The sequence below is a fragment of the Aedes aegypti genome, chromosome 2 (genome assembly GCF_002204515.2).
Source record: "Aedes aegypti strain LVP_AGWG chromosome 2, AaegL5.0 Primary Assembly, whole genome shotgun sequence".
NCBI lineage: Eukaryota > Metazoa > Arthropoda > Insecta > Diptera > Culicidae > Aedes > Aedes aegypti.
In genome coordinates this window covers 313,031,239-313,051,181 of record NC_035108.1, presented here as the reverse complement: position 1 = coordinate 313,051,181, position 19,943 = coordinate 313,031,239, and the positions used below count along the sequence as shown (strand labels likewise).

At 39.3% G+C, this 19,943-nt stretch overlaps 1 protein-coding gene across 1 annotated transcript in view; it reads right to left on the bottom strand.

Annotated features, from left to right (window-relative positions):
* The window catches only part of LOC5577471 (ATP-binding cassette sub-family C member Sur), a 227,405-nt gene that overhangs the window by 83,554 nt on the left and 123,908 nt on the right, over positions 1 to 19,943 (bottom strand). Inside the window, exons 14-17 of the mRNA XM_021845711.1 lie at positions 16,850 to 17,124; positions 4,875 to 5,063; positions 4,236 to 4,397; positions 3,980 to 4,125 (exon numbers count right to left, since the gene is read on the bottom strand). Of these exons, the coding sequence (XP_021701403.1) occupies positions 3,980 to 4,125; positions 4,236 to 4,397; positions 4,875 to 5,063; positions 16,850 to 17,124 (772 nt within the window). The remainder of the gene's footprint in view (positions 1 to 3,979; positions 4,126 to 4,235; positions 4,398 to 4,874; positions 5,064 to 16,849; positions 17,125 to 19,943) is intronic.

Sequence of the window (19,943 nt, the reverse complement as noted above, 5' to 3'; positions counted from 1 at the left end):
TATTTTACATAAAAAAATCAATATTTTCCGTTTTTCCGTGTTTTGAAAGCCTTGGGAAAGAGGGTTTCTGTTCTCATTTTTTTATAAATAATATTTTTTTACATGAAAATATGTAAAAATTTCCTAAAAAACTGAATTTTCTTGATATTTTCATGTAAAATTTTTTTTCGGAGTTTTATATATTTTTTTAAAAGTTATCCTAATCTTAAGCTTTCATTCCATAAAAAAAAGATTGGAAATCGGTTGAGCTGTTCAAAAGTTATGATTTAAAAAAAAATCTATTCCGCTGAAACCTACAGTGTATACCAATGAAAAATGACTGAAATCTTATTTTCAAAACAATATATCTCAAGAAATAAAAAAAACATACATCGCTAAAAATTTAACAGTAAACGTAAAATTTACTAAACTTTCAAGAAATGAGAATGAGAACAGCAATAGCCCCTTTGGTCCCAAGGCCTTAAAAACACGAAAAAACGGAAATTATTAATCTTTTTTATGTAAAAAAAATTGTGAAATTTTATATTTTCCTTGAAAAGTTAAAATCTTTTGCTTTCATTTCGTCCAAGAAATTTGAAAATAGGTCAGACGGTTCAAAAGTTATGATTATTTTTTAAATAAAAAAAATGCATAATCGCGACTTTTATGGTCACCCTATTTTGGAAATGGCCACCCTAATAAAAATCCAAAAACACGTGTATCCTTATTTCGGATAAGGAATAAAATAGCAAAATTTCACGGAATTCGGTGACCCACTAGATCGATTTTTTCATGGAATGGCTGTATAACAAATTTTCTCACTCATCAAATTAAGCATTTTTCGATGCTCTAATAGTGATTCAAAGACGACTTTGATGAGATATCAGAATTCAAATGGCTGGAACCAGAAAACCAGTTTTCTAGAGACTACCCTATGCGAACATAGGAAAAAATCTATAAATCATTCAAACTAAGCCAAAAAACTTTATTGACAGAGTTTCTCGAAATTGAATGGTCTACCACTTTGCTGAAGCATATTATAGAATAATTTTCACAAATAAGATTGCTATTATATTTCTATGAAAATGAGGCCCACCCTAATTTTGAATAACATTAAAAAATGAGAGATAGGAATCATATTGCATTAATTCCTAATTACTTTTTTCTTCTCCCAATGGTGTGAAAGTAGTCTACGTTCATTTGAAAAAGTAATCGAGAATTGTTTAATATTACGAAACTGATCATTTAATCTACGAAAACATTCGTTGTTTTCTGCAACGAAAGGTTTCGTAGACACATTTCGTAAAATACAACATGACACACATGACACGACCGAAGCCGAGGGAGGTAAGAAGAAGCGCGCGTTCTGCAAATTCAACTACCGCTGGGTGGATCTGAACTAGCTTTTGGACGTGAAGCGTGATTTGCTGATGCACAACTGTGCCAATCGTCGCCTAAATCGTGGAACCCGCAGGAAGCCCGTGGCCCTGATGAAGAAGCTTTGTAAGGCCAAGAAGAACGCCCAAGTAGACTGAAATTTAGGTGGAGAAGATACGAAAATGATTCAAACACATATTCGTACAGTGCAATGTTTTCACAAGTTGGTTAAGAGCAATCAAATGATACTTCGACTTCGATCGAGACTTTGATGATATGATCAACTTCGAAATATTTCATCAATAATGAACCTCCATTATTGAGAAAGTATTTAAAATATATCTTTTGATCAAAATTTACTAACTTGATTCGAAGTACCCTGTACAAATATGAAGTCGAGTCACTGTAAACAAAAAGTAAACACAGCAAATCGTATCTTTTGTGGAATGCACGAACTCATTTCGTACAATGCACTAAAGCTCCAGCTATGTTTACGAAGATTCGTACTTTGCGTTTAATTGTTCGTTCTCAATACGAAACAAAAGAATTTCGATTACAAAATATTTAGTACAATATACCAATCATTGTTTGTTTTGATATGGAGCTTGATTTTTATTACGAAGCTGATTACATACATTTTACGAAACTGTTTCGTTGCAGAAAACAACGAATAATTTCGTAGATCACACGAATGATTTTGTTATATAAAACGATTCTATACCATTACCCGGAATGCAATTTACCGGAAGACCATTTACCGGAATGTACCATTTACCGGAATGCACCATTACCCGGAAAGCCAAATCTTCCATTTTAGACGACCTTTCATTGATGCGCAGTACAAATTATGTCACGCTAACCATGGACATTCTCGACTCCCTCGGTTTCATAAACACTATTTCAATATACATCTCCATACAGCTATGGTCCAAATATGTTTTTCTTCTTGCCGACGTTACGACTCAACTGGGACAAAACCTGCTTCTCAGCTATTCTAGGAGCATTTCTACAGTTATTAGCTGAGAGCCTATGCAACCGACCATTTTTGTATTCGTTCATAGTTTGAAAAGTATGTTAGCTCACGCTCTGAAACGTTATCAAATATGTCAACCAGAAATAATTTTGAACCGGCGGTATTCAATTCTACCAACCTCAGCTTGATTTTTCTGAATAACTTCACTTTGTCGCAACGTAAGCCTTAAACTATTAACGAATATCACGATACCAAAATTTGATTGACCATGTAATTTTGTTGGCGACCCAATTAGAAAAGAATCACCTGATATAGATCGGAAAACTATGTCTTCAAATTTAGGCTATAAAACTAAACATTACAGGCAAGGACAGAGAGAATGAAAAGATTTTTTTATTTTCTTTTATATCTGAGACCACTTGGAAGGTACCATAATTATAAATCGAAATCAAAAAAAGCCTAACAAATAAGGTAGGTTGCGTTTGAGTAAATGGAACATCCCAGCATTTAAAAATGTTTGGCGTTTTGATGGGTTTCTTATTTCCTTACGTTAAAACAGATCAGAATCCAATTTCAATATTGTATCAAAATTTAAAAAAAAACACACTTATCTTGCGAGGGAAGCAACATACAACAGTTCAATTCTCATGTCAGCTTCATGGTTTGGGGAAAGCTAAAAAAAATCAAGACGCAAACTAGGAGTGCCTTGGTGATTTAGAGTAGGGACACTATTCGCCATTGTCACGTCCATCTTTGGAACCTCAATAGATCTACATTTTCTTTGATTCTGATTGATTGTGCTATTTTTCTCCGAATGTCATAACTCTGAATGTCTGCACCCCGAATTCAATGTCAGTGTAATAAACAAGAAATAACAATAAGCAATCAAAATAATAAGATAGTTGGTCATTTTCGACTAAACACATTTTGCAAAAAAAATCGAGATCGGTGGAACTCGAAAGAACCGCCAACCAAATAAAGAAGGGTGAATAACAGATGATTCGAAATAGGTCATTCTAGAAAAAGGGATATACGGGGGATTTACAATCGGTTGATTGTCGTTTGCGGAAACGACATTCGGCGAATTGACACTTGGCGAAAAGTATAAAAAATTCTAATCATTGCTTATTTATTAACATTTGGACACTTTGAGAATCGACGGTGGAATATTAAACGTAAAGCTACATAGTTGTAGCCAAATTTAGCCAGTTCAGCCAAGACAAGCTGAAAATATAAGTTGAAAGAACAGCTTATTTTTAAAAGAAGGGCTAATCATTTATGAATATGGTACATATTGACATGATCAAGTATGAAGATATCTTAGACTCCTCTCTGGTGCTTATCGTTGGTAGTCATTTTAAATATTTTTAAGTTAACATACTAACCTGAATAACCGTAAAACGGTTACAAGGACGGTAATGAAACAAGTAGAGAAATGGTGATATAATTTTCCGTAAATGGTCCTTCCGGGTAATGGTTTTCCGGTAAATGGTTCATTCCGGTACATAGTTTTCCGGGTAATGGTCTTCCGGTGAATTGCATTCCGGGTAATGGTTTTCCGGGTAATGTCGGAGAACCATATAAAACAATATATATATTCAGTGTACTAATGTTTAAAAAAAAAAACAAAAATAACTTAACACCGCCTACCTTCCCAGTCATCATCATCCGTTTCCTCACTGTATCGTGAAATATTCGAGAAGAGCCTCTTCAGAGAATTGTGCATTCCATGGAGCGATTGATTGGGCTGTGATAAACTTCTTTCGAGGTCGGCATCAGTTTTCTTTGCTGGACTCCTGCAATAAATTGCATCCAATTAGCCTGAGAGTAGACGTCGGCCCTGCCGTCCCAGGCACCGACAGGGTCGAGAAACTGCTTCACCAGAGGGTGAGAAACCGATACAAACTTCACGGAGCCGATGGCGGTGGATAATTCCCTGGTAGGAGAGCAAGATCGCCGCCACCGATGACGATGTCGATGGCGAGCACGTCCGATGGTGCTCATTCTTCGGAGAAATTGCCGAAAGCCAAATTTGTGCAAATCTTCACAAGTGTCGGAGTAACGGAATCTGCAAACAAGAACACAAATATGCTATTGAGAGGGGAACCAGTAGGGTGAACCCGAGCAAAGTCGAATAACAACCGCGTTACTTAGGAAAAGCAGGAAACCATTATGTTTTTTTTTGTTATCAATGAGGAGAATCTTGGTATCAAAAAATATTTAGCTGTCCGATCGAGGATGTCATCGACTGTTGAATGACGTCAAATATTTGTGATCGTTATTCAATCTTTTTAACTAAAAGATAACAGAATGAGTCATCAAAGGAAGAAATTGAATATTTAACAGAACTAACTATCAACTTGTTTCAAATGATAACAAAATGATGTATGTTTATAGAATCATTAGTATGCGTTGTTGTTAACGCAACGTGTTATCTTTTTGTTATTCAACTTTGCTCGGGAATTGCAACATAATCCATGGGTGGTGGTGGAAGTGTGGGATTAACTTCTGCTACAAATTGGTCATAAAAATAATCTTCTTGAACCTTTCGCTGCTAGGTTTGTCGCTGGCTGTAACCGCTGAGGTTGGTTCCAATGGACTAGGATGGTCCAGTTCGGTGGGTGACTGCGGTGGATGGGCGCTGCATGCTGGGAGCAATCGACCATCGACAGTATGGTTGGGACTGTAAATGCCCCGCTTTGTTTGGAGAGACCGGGATCGAACGATATTGTTGCTGTAGGAAGTAGTAGAGGAGAATTAACGAAAATTTGCTAAGAAAAGTAAATATTGTAGTAAATTGGGTTTTGGTTTACTGAGTACTTTCATTTCCATTACACTGAAACCTCCATTTACGTGATTCCATTAACGTAATATTGAGTAACACAGGATCACAGGATCTTTTTTCTGGCTAAATTACGGGTGATTGATCTAATATTCGGTGCCCCAGGTATCTTGATCCTGGGTGTTGATTTGGAAACGATTTATTACGAGCCGTATTCTGGACTGAACCAGTTCCAATAGTATTCGGGGACCAAACGAAACCAATCTTATTCCGGACAGCTGAAAGTTTATACATATCCTTTCCACACACATTCCTTCGTACAAAACTTTCGTACCATACTGGAGTCTCAAACAAGTATTCGTGAAAACATCAAATTAATAATTCGGTGATATAATGAAACTATTTCGTATATTAGACTGAAACAGAGTTACTGTTGAAAAATTAAACACAAGATTTGAGTTTTATGATATCTTGGCGCGGTAAATGGCTGGGCATGGCGTACCATTGGTACCTCGCGTACCTGCAGGAATAAAATAGACCCCTTTGTGCGGTCCTTAGCCTCTTGCCCAGCAACTCCTATCCCTACCTCCTCGTGGTACTGGCCGGGGTACGAGTAACCTTGGGGAAGATCGGGTAACCAACCCCCGGTGGGAACTTTGGTCGTATGCTGACAGGGAAGGGGGGGTTTGCTTTTGCAAACCTGGAGCGTCTGTACTCCACGTTAGGAGCGGCTCACAACAGCGTCTGTTCCCCATGTCAGGGGCGGCTGATCATCGTCCGAGTGCCAGAGAAGGACTCTAAGCTAAACTGCGCACTATGGCCCTCCGAACATTTAGGGGGAATGGTCCTCCGGAAATCTAGGGGGTTGGTGTCAGGCCCTGCGAGCCAGCCGTAAAAACACATCAGCACAGGAACGTCAACGAGAGAATACGGACCGGAACAATCGGCAAAGACCACAGCGACGAAAATGGACTAGCGATTGGAAACTCGGTACGTGGAACTGCAAATCTCTCAACTTCATTGGAAGTACTCGCATACTCTCCGATGTACTGAAGACCCGCGGTTTCGACATCGTAGCGCTGCAGGAGGTATGCTGGACAGGAGCATTGGTGCGAACGTTTAGAGGTAATCATACCATCTACCAGAGCTGCGGCAACACACGCGAGCTGGGAACAGCTTTTATAGTGATGGGTGATATGCAAAGGCGCGTGATCGGGTGGTGGCCGATCAATGAACGAATGTGCAAGTTAAGAATCAAAGGCCGATTCTTTAACTTCAGCATAATCAACGTGCATAGCCCACACTCCGGAAGCACTGATGATGACAAGGACGCATTTTACGCGCAGCTCGAACGCGAGTACGACCGCTGCCCAAGCCACGACGTCAAGATCATCATAGGAGATTTGAATGCTCAGGTTGGCCAGGAGGAGGAGTTCAGACCGACGATTGGAAAGTTCAGCGCCCACCGGCTGACGAACGAAAACGGCCTACGACTGATAGATTTTGCCGCCTCCAAGAACATGGCCATTCGTAGCACCTATTTCCAGCACAGCCTCCCGTATCGGTACACCTGGAGATCACCTCAGCAGACAGAATCGCAAATCGACCACGTTTTGATCGATGGACGGCACTTCTCCGACATAACCGACGTCAGAACCTATCGTGGCGCCAACATTGACTCCGACCACTACCTGGTGATGGTGAAACTGCGCTCAAAACTATCCGTCATCAACAATGTACGGTACCGACGCCCGCCCCGGTACAATCTCGAGCGGCTGAAACAACCGGATGTCGCCAATGCGTACGCGCAGCATCTTGAGGCAGCGTTGCCGGATGAGGGCGAGCTCGATAGGGCCCCTCTTGAGGACTGCTGGAGGACAGTCAAAGCAGCCATTAACGACGCTGCCGAAAGCGTTGTCGGATATGTGGAACGGAGCTCAAGAAACGATTGGTTCGACGAGGAGTGCCAAGAGGTTTTAGAGGAGAAGAATGCAGCGCGGGCTGCAATGCTGCAGCATGGTACGCGGCAGAACGTGGAACGATACAGACTGAAGCGGAAACAGCAAACCCGCCTATTCCGGGACAAAAAGCGCCGCCTGGAAGAGGTGGAATGCCAAGAGATGGAGTTGCTGTACCGTTCTCAAGAAACGCGGAAGTTCTATCAGAAGCTCAACACATCCCGCAAAGGCTTCGTGCCGCGAGCTGAGATGTGCCGGGATAAGGATGGGAGCATCTTGACGGACGGACGCGAGGTGATCGAAAGGTGGAAGCAGCACTACGATGAACACCTGAATGGCGCAGAGAACACAGGCACAGAAGGTCAGGACAGCGAAGGCGATGGCTACGTCAGCACAGCGGATAGCGGAAATCAACCAGCTCCCACGATGGGGGAAGTTAAGGATGCCATTCAACAGCTCAAGAACAACAAAGCCGCTGGCAAGGATGGTATCGGAGCCGAACTCATCAAGATGGGCCCGGACAGGTTGGCCGCTTGTCTGCATCGGCTGATAGTCAGAATCTGGGAAACGGAACAGCTACCGGAGGAGTGGAAGCAAGGCGTTATATGCCCTATCTACAAAAAGGGCGACAAACTGGAGTGTGAAAATTATCGTGCAATCACCATCCTAAACGCCGCCTATAAAGTGCTATCCCAGATTCTCTTCCGTCGTCTATCACCTATAGCAAACGAGTTCGTGGGAAGTTATCAGGCAGGTTTCATCGACGGCCGCTCGACAACGGACCAGATCTTTTCCGTGCGGCAAATCCTCCAGAAATGCCGTGAGTACCAGGTCCCTACGCACCATTTGTTCATCGATTTCAAGGCGGCATACGATAGTATCGACCGCATAGAGCTATGGAAAATCATGGACGAGAACAGCTTTCCCGGGAAGCTCACAAGATTGATCAGAGCAACGATGGACGGTGTGCAAAACTGCGTGAAGATCTCGGGCGAACACTCCAGTTCGTTCGAGTCTCGGCGGGGACTACGACAGGGCGATGGACTTTCGTGCCTGTTGTTCAATATTGCGCTTGAAGGTGTCATGCGGAGAGCCGGACTTAACAGTCGAGGCACGATTTTCACGAGATCCGGACAATTTGTTTGCTTCGCGGACGACATGGATATTATTGGGAGAAAATTTGAAACGGTGGCAGATTTGTTCACCCGCCTGAAACGCGAATCAACAAGAGTCGGGCTAATGGTAAATGCGTCGAAAACAAAGTACATGCTGGTTGGCGGAACTGAGCGCGACAGGACCCGCCTAGGAAGCAGTGTTACGATAGACGGGGATACCTTCGAGGTGGTGGACGAGTTCGTCTACCTCGGATCCTTGTTGACGGCTGACAACAATGTTAGTCGGGAAATACGAAGGCGCATCATCAGCGGAAGTCGTGCCTACTATGGGCTCCAGAAGAAACTGCGGTCAAGAAAGATTCACCCCCGCACCAAATGCACGATGTACAAAACGCTCATAAGACCGGTAGTCCTCTATGGGCATGAGGCGTGGACTATGCTCGAGGAGGACTTGCAAGCTCTTGGGGTTTTCGAACGCCGAGTGCTAAGGACGATCTTCGGCGGCGTGCAGGAGAACGGCGTGTGGCGGCGAAGGATGAACCACGAGCTCGCTCAACTCTACGGCGAACCCAGTATCGTGAAGGTAGCTAAAGCTGGAAGGATACGCTGGGCAGGGCATGTTGCAAGAATGCCGGACAACAACCCTGTAAAGATGGTGTTCGCCACGAATCCGGTCGGAACAAGAAGGCGTGGGGCGCAGCGAGCTAGGTGGATTGATCAGGTACACCAGGACCTGGAGAGCGTGGGTCACAGGCGAGGATGGAGAGAAGCGGCCATGAACCGAGGGAATTGGCGAAATATTGTTGGCGAGGCTTTATCAAGATAATTGATGTAAAGCCAAATAAGTAAGTAAGTAAGATATCTTGTCTTTATGTTGTTCTTTTATAAAAATCTATTGAATGCTCGATTGTCGCTGAAACCAGGCCGCCATCGGCACACATCCTTAGCATTCCAATTATATATCACTGATCGCTAGTATATGCTTAAACTAAAGGATGGTCCTCTCGGTTTTCTCAAATTGATGGACCCCTCGTACGCCAGCTAGCCGAACAGTTTGCGAAAAAGTTCGTTTTTCGATAAATCTTAGGTATTTCTTCACGCGATATGTCTCATATTTCCCTAAGAGCAAGCTTAGTGGCATCGTATAGAGCAGTGATTCCCAAAGTGGGCGAATTCGCCCCCATAGGGCGATTTTCAGGCTCAAGGGGCAAAATTTTGGGGGGCGAAATTTTGGGGGGCGAAATATCCAGAAAGGGGGCGAAAAGGCTAACACGAGAGCATTTGAAAACAATTACTCGTAATCTTTTAAGGATTCACATCTGAAGGTTAATCAATTTTAAACTTTACTAATTCCAGGAATATTGTACCTTGGGTCGATATATCTACAATTAGGGTAATTTTAAAATGATGATAGACTACACTTGATAATTGTCAAACACATGTTAAGCATTCAGGTTTTTTAATATCATGTGAATTTTAAGAATGGTCGGTATTTGAAATTTTCACAAGGTCGGATGATTAGTCACAGATAACATTTGAAACACAACATAATTTGGATGTACAAAACATGTATCTGAAAATTTGCAAATGTCCAATATTTTATATAAGGATTTTTTAATGTGGGAACTTTAAGGTTAGGATGTTAATATTTCTTTCATTGATATCCAGCTTTTTGACCGAAAAAAAATCTACAATACCCATTTTGAAGGTTCGGTTGCACTCATTCTTATCATTTCTTATGGTACAAATCTTTAAGAGACAATTTTATTGGCGTTATAAAAAATACCCTTTTTATGTATAGCAATGAAATATGAGTTCTAACATTCTAGATTTTCATATATTTGTTCAGCGTTTTTGGATAGAATGAAAGAAAAAAATCGTATCCAGAAACGTCAAACATTTATTATTCACAATTTCTGAAAATTATTACAGTTATTTTAGAAATAAAAGATAAATCAGTATGAAATCACCATTAACGAATCATCCCCCAACTACGTCGAGAGTTGGTGCCTATGCGTATATTACATTAAAATAGTTTAAACTGGGCCAAACTTGAATCGAAAACTGATTCAGTAGCCTGTAATGCACGGAAAATATTGTTTAAATTGCTATTTTAAATTTTAATCTAGTAAATCATACCTAATAATTTTGGAACATCGATATTTAAGAAAATATGTTTAAATGTACCTAATAGTTATTGTGTCATGATTCTGTGGATATGCGAATCGAAGACATTTGTTTACGTACAGCACTTAATCAAAAAATAAATATATTGAAATCATATATCAGGGGGGCGATTCCAGATAAATGTTGGCCTCAAGGGGGCGAAAGCTGAAAAAGTTTGGGAAGCACTGGTATAGAGGAAGGATGTAGCTTTCATTTGAATTTAAAAAAAAAATAATCTCGTAAGAAAAATCGTTTTTTCACCATTATCGCACAGCTCGTTTTGAGTTCTTAGATCATCATCAGGTAGCTGAGAAAAAACTGAATAAGATAGGCTACAAAAACTAGGTGAGCAATGGTTTTTACCCTATGAAATGAATAATAAGAAAATGTTCAACGTATATGGCGATTAATTGTTTGATATTTGCTAAAGCGAAAAAAAACCTTATAAATAAATAAAACTTCATTATATGAGCCGAGCCCTGAAAGTGGTCTCTTTATAGACCAGATAATAATATTTTATGATCACAAAGACTGTTGTAAATTTGGTTTGAAAATTCTCTTATTTCATGATGTCACCAAGAACTCATATAATCATTTTAAGAAACCTGTCTAGAAAGATATGATTTGCTTCAGATCAGAGATTTTCAGCCTCGTGGAGGTTTGTCTTTTGTCAAAGATTATCGTTTTTCACATGGTATTCGATATTTGTCTCGATATATTACTTAGAATCTTGCATGAATTTGTACTCTCAGATTGCCGAAATGCTAAAATTCTCTCTGAACGTATACGAATTGATACACGAATGTACACGAATCATTAGTTTCCAGAACTCCTTTAAAGTTATTCCATATTCACAGATATTTTTAACTTGCTTCAACTTGCTAATCCTGCTTACTTTATATGTTATAATTAGGACCAAATAAGAGGGGCTTGTGGTTATCATACAGTCACTTTGTTTATTTTTTTGTGATACATTGACATTTCTAAGTGTCATATATATTCTGATCGGCATATTATTCTAAGTTGATTATATTTTTAGAGAGCTTCCTCCAGCGATTTCGCAAGGCGTTTCTGAAGGACATTGTTCTGCCTCCAATGATTCTGGGATTTCTCCAAGAGTCAGGAAAATTTTCCAGGAATTATTGCAGAGATTACTTCAATGACTCCACCAGAGATTCCTCCAAAGATTCTTTGAGCAATTTCTCCTTATATTCTTAGAAAATTCTTCCAAAGACCCCTCTAAAGATTTCTACAGGATTTTTTGCAGAGATGTGTAAAGGTTTTCTCTCTGGATTACACTACTACAATTCATTCATGGATTATTTCAGATCTTTCTCCATTGATTTCTCCAAAAATCCCTCAGGTAGTCCTTTCGAGATTCTCTAGGAATAATTCCTAAAATTTCCGTCAGAGATCGCTCGAGGGATCTATCATGAGTTTTACAGGAGATTCTACCAGAAATTCATTTAGGGATTCTACAAGAAAAAACTTTATAAATTCCTATTGGGATTTTTTAAGAGTTTCGTTCAGGACTTCTAGTGATTTACCTCGCTATATGAATTATTCAAAGGATTTTTTCAGATAATCCTTTCAGAGATTCGATTTGGGCCTCCAAAATTCGTCCTCCAAGAATTCATCTAGATATTCACTCATACATAAAAAATAATAATTTTTTTAGAGGTTCCTCCAGGAACTCCATTCCTGAAGTAGTTTTTTGACAAATCTCTGTATAAGTTCCTGGAGGGTTTTCTGACGCAGTCCCTGAAAAAAACATCTAGAAAAAAAATAAAGAGTAATCCCTAGAGAAATCCCCGGTTGAATTCTTGAACAACCCCTGGAGAAATTCTTGCAGGAGTATTTATTTTTTCAACGGCTTTTTTTATAATAAAGACTACGTAGATCGAAAGCTTATTTCATTAAAATATATACACACTCCGAAAAAATAATGTGATTTTACGTCTTCTGGATGCACATAATAGAAGCGATCCGAATGATGTGAATTTATGTCACATTTCAAATACCATAACATCTGATTCGGGAAATGCCGATCATAGTGCCATCGTTTTCGTGTCCATTAACGTGTAAAATTACATTTTTTGTTCAATACATCTACAAGGGCACATTTTTGTGTCGTTTTATCATTTACATCATGTGTCATTCAGTCATACTATGAATTACGTCCACAGTAATTTCCATTATTTTAAAGGGTGCAGTCAATTCTCTGCCAGCTTATCCCTGGAACAATTTCTAAAGAAAACCATGTACAGATTTTTATAGAGCAATCCTTGGAGAAATTTCTCAAGAAAAGGCTGGGGAAATCTTTGCAGGCATCCCTGTGGAGATTTTCCTAGAGAAATCCCTGGAGGAATCTTAAAAGAAACTACTACTAATTAATAAAAAAAAGAAAACCTGGACGCGTCTCTGGACTCTGGAGCAGTGTTGATAGACTCAAATCTCAATCAATACGCTCTCCCGTGAGAGCAAACTCATTAGAAATCTGCTTCGCAAATGCAAAATGATTTCAATTTTGATGCAAAATCTTTCAATCAACTCAAACCGTAAAAAATATTCAGTCGCAAAACCCGTCAAAAACTCGTGAAACCCGAATGTTGTTGTTTACGTTAGAAAGGATTACTATAATTTTACCAGACTAACAAGAAATTATTGCCGTGTGTGAGTAAACTGTGGAAATGCGAGACAATGAGTCAAAAGGGTGAGCCAACTCATCCATGATTTTTTGACAGCTGAGTTGCGTGATTGACAACTCACGCATGAAAAATCTCAAGCGTGAGTTATGAGAAATTGAGTTTTTCACAACTGTGGGGGAATCCTTGGAAAATCCTTGGGAGTATCTCTAATGAAATTCCGGGGAAATCCTTGAAGAGATAGTCCTTGTGTAACTCCTGGAGAAAGCCTTGAAGATATTTCTGTAAGAATCCTTGTAGTGATATTCCTGGAAGAATCCTTGGAGAAGTCTCCCGAAGATTTTCTTAAGGAATACCAGAAGAGAGCGCTTGACAAATCTCTGGAGAAGAGTCCGGAGAAAATTCGAGGTATTCCAATAAGAAACCCTGCAATAGATCCTGGATGAATCCTTAGAGAAATTCCTGGAAGAATACCAGTAAATATTTAACTGGAGGAATCCATGAAGGAACCACTGGAGACATTCCTGCGAGAACTCCTTGTGAAATCTCTAAGGGAATACCTGTTGATATTTTCTTGCTGGAATCCTTGGAAGAATCCCTTGTCTAATCCCTGCAGGAACTTCTGAGTGAATTACCGAAGGTATTCCTGGAGCTCTATCAGAACAAGTCTAAAATGTCTCCTAGCGAACAAAAGTTCTTTCTGGAGTAATCTCGGGCAAAAGCCTTAGTGGAATCCCTGGAGAAATCGCTGTGAGGATTACGGTAGAGATTGTCTTAGTGGAATTTCAGTTAAAACCCCTGGTGGAGTCTTTAAAAGAATTCCTGCAGGCTTCTCCTTTTTCTTCTTGGCATTACGTCTTCACTGGTACACAGCCTGCTTCTCAGCTTAGTGTTCTTAGGAGCACTTCCACAGTTATTAACTGAGAGCTTTCTTTGCCATAGTTGCCTTTTTCGCATTCGTATGTCATGTGGCAGGTAAGATGATACTCTCTGCCCAGGGAAGTCAAGAAAATTTCCATTTCTAAAAGATCCTGGACGGATAGAAAATCGAACCCAAGCACCTTCACCATGGCTTTGCTTTGTAGGCACGGACACTAACCACTCGGCTAAGGAAGGCCCCATTGCAAAAGACTAGGGTGCCCCAAAATTTCATTTTGTCGGAAAACTTGAGGGCTTAACCTCCAAACGGTAGGTAAAGGTGTAAGGGACCGTCCATAAATGACGTAGCATTTTAGGGGGGAGGGGGAGTCTACGATTTTGCTACGAACCATGTATTAGGTATGGGAAAATAGGCTACGATGGGGGAGGGAGGTTTCAAAAATTGGCCAAAGTATGCTACGTCATTTATGGACGCTGCCTAATAATCAAACTTGTGCATGGAGCGAACTCTGAGAAATGAAATTTAGAGGTTGCCCCGTTGAAAAAGTTTCTGAAAAAGTCCTGTTTTCAAGAATAATATCAATAAAAAATATTAGTTCATCAAAATTCAGTAAAATCCATTATTTTTATATTTTTTTTTTTGCAGATCCCTTGGAGTCTGAATTTTCAGGCAAAAATCATTCACTATATGTTTTGCACAAAGATTTTACGCACTGATTTTTTAAATATGTGAAAACTATGCTTTTTTTAGTACATTGATATTCCATATTATCAAAAATGGTCATCAAACTTAACGCTAGTATTATTTAAAACCCATGAAAATGGGAAGTTTTGTAAGAAAAGGCTTTGCCGAAGATATCATACCACTAATATTTGGCGTTTCAAAGTTATTCAAGTTTTGCTGAGGGCAGATATGTGACTTTTTTGTATGTTTTCAGAATATCATACTTATATGGTCCAATTTCGAACATGCATTCCTATAAACTGAAGAAAATCAAGTGACGCATCGTATCTGACATATAATCGTTGTTAAGGCTGGGTTTATCATTTGAAGGATAGGGTTAGGCAATTTTTATAGCATTTAAATTATTGGGTTCTATATATTCCTCCGCATGGCACTCATAATATTATGCAATTTAGTTTTAACAATTTTGTTGAAAACCATAACAGCTCATTATGGATCCAACAAAATCAAGGGTTACCTAGTTACGCCTGCAAATCTGACGACCTGGTTCGCACAGATTTTGTGGTACCGAGCAAACTAACATATAGCTGATATAGCTTTACACACTTTAGTATTTTAGCCCAATTTTTTGGTCTATTTGGCATTAGTTCATGAATTTGCATGTAAATAATATTTCGAGGCAGGGCTGGGAATGGCAAAAGCAGCAAGCTTGCATTTCGTGAAACTCATTTGGCACTCCTAACTACAGTAGTTTAAAAACGTGAGTCGCATCATGTAGCCTAAGTTAGGTGTATACATTTTCAAATCAGTATTATCATCACAGGCTGAAAATGGGGGAAATGAAACATTTTTCTATAGTAATTTAGGGGTGCCATTAGCATCGGATGTTTTGGTACTTTCAAGGCATTTCCCTAAGGGAGCGATATGCGTGAGCTTCAATGGCTCCGCTACTTGACTAATATAGTGTGAATCTCATGATGTTTCCCAATTCCATTTCGAAGGCGAGTATTCCATTTACTCAATAGAGTAAAGTGGGCAAAAGTTCGAGTGGGGTAAGAGTTTCTTTTTAAGATTTCTAGCTCAATTCAAAACAAATCTTATAAATGTCATGGTGGTTTGAATGCTATTCAAGTAAGAGAGTTTCAATCCAAAAATCATAAAAATTGATTGAGATTTGACAAAATTATGGCTATTTGTAGTTTTTCGACGTGACTATTGTAATTTTTGGTCAAACTTTCGTTGCATGGAACCAATTGAAGATAAAATCTTTGTCAATATTTTATGTTAGGGCGTTTCTAGGCCTATCATAAGGTTGCTTTGAGGTGTATTAGTTTTTGCATAAATGCTTGAAAACAATGTTTGGCCCATAGAGGGGCAAAAGTTCGAATCAGCGGGGCAAAAGTTCGGCCCATGTATAAAATCACGGTAAAATTTGCAAATTGCCTAAAATCCACATATTATCTTCAAATTTATATAAATTTCAAATTTATATAAATTTGTCTGATCGTGTGAAAACTGCCACCAAAATTTTACATTTCCACATAGTTTTGCTAAGTGCTATTTTTGAGTATATTACAATATTACCCGGTTTTGGGCAATTTTTTTATGAAAATTTAGTGTGTATTTTTCGTAAAACTTAAGTTTACGGCTGGTGTAAAGTATGTCTGTCATAAAAGGATCGATATTTTGTGTTTTAGCCAGCGAACTTTTGCCCCACACTAGATTCGAACTCTTGCCCCACCGGTGGGGCAAAAGTTCGAATAAGACAATCAATTTTGAAACTGTTATAACTAAAAATGAGTAAATATTTTGACGCAAGTTTGTTCAGCACAATTATAGCCAATATGTTGAAGGTTCACTGTATGGTATTTGTTTTGTTTTAACTGCTATTGTTTTCCTGGAAATTTTGATTATACCGCTAAGGTCGAACTTTTGCCCCACCTTACTCTACTCGTTTTAGTTACCATTCTATAAATAGAGGTTTCGGTGTGTTATTTCAGATAGGAGAATAACAATATGTTTATAAATTTCATCATGAAAATATTCATAGGGCACGTGTACCTGTTATGGACATAATGGTTCCCTATTTCGTCATACGTGAAGTTTTAATTGTTTTTTTTTTATATTTTTAATCATTTTGTTTGTCTATGTCTATTTGATATGACATATCTCGATGTTAAAACATTCAAAAATGTTCAAAATGTGAAAGTCTTCACGGATTCACATATAATTAAATAGCCACTGGTACTCTCTCCCTAGATAATTACACCAAAACCATTAAATTTCCTACCCTAATGCATCACGCTCCGCCGATTGGGAGTTGTCCTTCGCTGCGGCTGCCGCTGTTGCAACTCCATCGCTGAACCCCCGGACCACTCGATTACTTTCACCACCACCACTCCGGTACCGTTTCGAGTAGTGACGTCGCAGTTGGACATTCTCACCGTGGCAGCACTCATCGATGGGAAGTGGCAAATCGTGTGTGTGAAAACGTGATCCAAATAAGCTGCTGGAGCTGTGGCGCTGCTTAGCACTCGGTCGATAAAGCAGTGGCGCGTCCGGAGGCTGAAAAAAATGAAAGGCAAAAGAACAAACCAAGAAACATGTGAATGAGACGGTGAAAATCTTTACGAGCAAGCGGTCGTGAGAAAGTCGCCAAACAGAAAAATAAGGAAAAGGGTGTGTAAGGCTAGGGTGATTCAAATAAAAAAAATGGAAGTTCCATCTTTCTTACTACTTTTATGATGAAAACAGAGTCCTGTCAAACTTTATGCCATTTTTGTGAGGAGTTAAAGGTAGCATCGAAGGTTTATGTAAAAGTTTATATGAATATAACATTGAATTATAATTGGTAAACTGTCGTATTACACAAAACCTTATTACTCCGGCTTTCATGAGGAAAATTGCTGAACAAACAAAATAATCCTAACAGCTAATCCTAAACCCGATTCATGAAATCTCTGTGCAACTTCGATTGATCTGGTCAATCACGGAGTAGCAACTACGGATTGCAAGGTCGTCTTTGCTCATTTCTCATGCAATTTGAACCACCCTAGTGTAAGGCCGGAGCAGGGAAACAATAAAACATACCCAAAAGGACAAAAGTGGCACGAGTTCGATTCGAGTCTAGAGTGTGTGCCAACTGAATAAATGTTCCAAGCGCATGGTGGATAAAATTTCCCGACAGTCTGTAAGCGTGCCGGTGGTGCTATTGAAGCCGGGCATAGACCCGAGAGTCCGCAAGGAACCAAAGATCATTTGTTCCAATAAATTTGATACAGAAAGCAGCCCTTTGGTTGAAACCCCATTGTTGCAATCTTGGAACGATAACGGGTCTGCTTCTGCAACGAAAGAATGTGCGATTCGGAGTGGCTACTAGAGCTATCGATATCGCTTCTGAAGAATGGAAGGCAGATGTACTTCAAGAATCATAATTTTGTTCTCACTATGCGACAAACCTGCAACTGTCATCATACAATTATTGATATCATTATTATTATTATGAATCATTATGGCGATATGGGTTACTTAAAATGAATAGAATGATCTCACTTTTATTTTCTGTCAAATCGTTTCTTTGGATTCTGAATGATTATTATGGTTTGAACAATCAATATGAATGGTTTGGTTGGCATAATTTGTATTCAGATATGGGGTAAAGGGCTCTTAGATGATTCGTTTTATCATAAAACATTTGGTCCTTTGGGTTATGTGCTATTTGGTTAGTTTTTAAACTAAAGATTTGAAAGTAAATTTTGAGCTCAAAGAGCATTCAAAGGTCCCATGACGAAGCATTTAAGGCGAATAAACTCGGAATCCAAAGATGACCGTCACAATGGCCGAGTTGTACCCTGCTCACGTGTTTATAGACACTGCACAGGCAAACATTCCTGTTTTCTTATTTTAAGTTTTCCGCTAGTGCACAAATCAGAAATAGCAAGTTGGATGCTTGCTTTGTGAGATTGGATTCCAAGCTATGTCACCTTGAGAAAGCGATACTTTATTGGATTCTGAGTGTCCTCCTAAAATATTCGCTCATTTGATTCTTATATCTAGGTGTTCTGTGTTATTAGACAACACTATTATCCTAATTTCTCTACGGGCATGAGACGTGGATAATGCTCGAAGAGGACCTGCAAGCGCTAGGAGTTTTTGAACGACGTGTGCTTAGGACGATCTTCGGCGGAGTATGTGAGAACGGCGTATGGAGGAGAATGATGAACCATGAGCTTCCGCAACTCTACAATGAACCCAGTATCCAGAAGTTCGCCAAAGCTGGAAGGGTACGATGGGTGGGACACGTTGTGAGAATGCCGGACAACAATCCCGCAAAAATGGTGTTTACCTAAAATCCGGCCGGTAAAAGACGAAGGGGAGCGCAACGAGCTAGGTGGTTTGACCAAGTGGAGCAGGATCTTGAAAGTGTGGGGCGATCGAGAAACTGGAGGTTAGTAGCCAATGATCGAGTTAATTGGCGTAACATTGTGGCGCAGGTCATGTCTTGAAGGACGTAGAGCCAGCAAAAGTAAGTAAAGTATCATCCTTATTTGGTAACACAAATCTAAGATTTTATTAACATTTTGTTAACAACATGTTTATTTCATTTGCCGTAGCAGTTCAGATTTTTACAGGTGAGTTGATTTCACCTGCTTATAGGAGAAAAAAAACGCTTTGAATATACTTAACCTAACTTAACCTAAACATATAACGCATTAATCGTGGCAATAGAAGATTGTAACGATTTTTGTCTGAAATTATTGATTATTTTATTTGGCATTTGTTCCAATGTTTCAACATTGGATATTCTATGTAACTCATTGGTACTATACCAGGGAGGAAGCCTCAGAATCATTTTCAAAATTTTATTTTGGATTCTCTGCAGAGCTTTTTTCCTGGTTTTACAACAGCTAGTCCATATTGGTACAGCATACAACATGGCTGGCCTGAAAATTTGTTTGAATATCAACAGCTTGTTATTAAGACAAAGTTTTGATTTTCTATTAATAAGGGGATAACATTTTACATATTTATTACATTTGGCTTGAATGCCCTCAATGTGATTTTTTTAAGTTAAATTCTTATCTAGCATGAGCCCTAGATACTTAACTTCATCTGACCAATTTATTGGAACCCCTCTCATCGTGACAACATGTCTACTTGAAGGTTTCAAATAAAGAGGTTTTGGTTTATGTGGGAATATTATTAGTTGAGTTTTGGAACCATAAGGAGAAATCTTCCATTTTTGCAAGTATGAAGAAAAAATATCCAAACTTTTTTGCAATCGACTACAGATGACACGCAGGCTTCGTCCTTTGGCGGAGAGGCCTGTGTCATCCGTAAACAAGGATTTTTGACATCCCTGAGGCAACTCAGGTAAGTCAGAT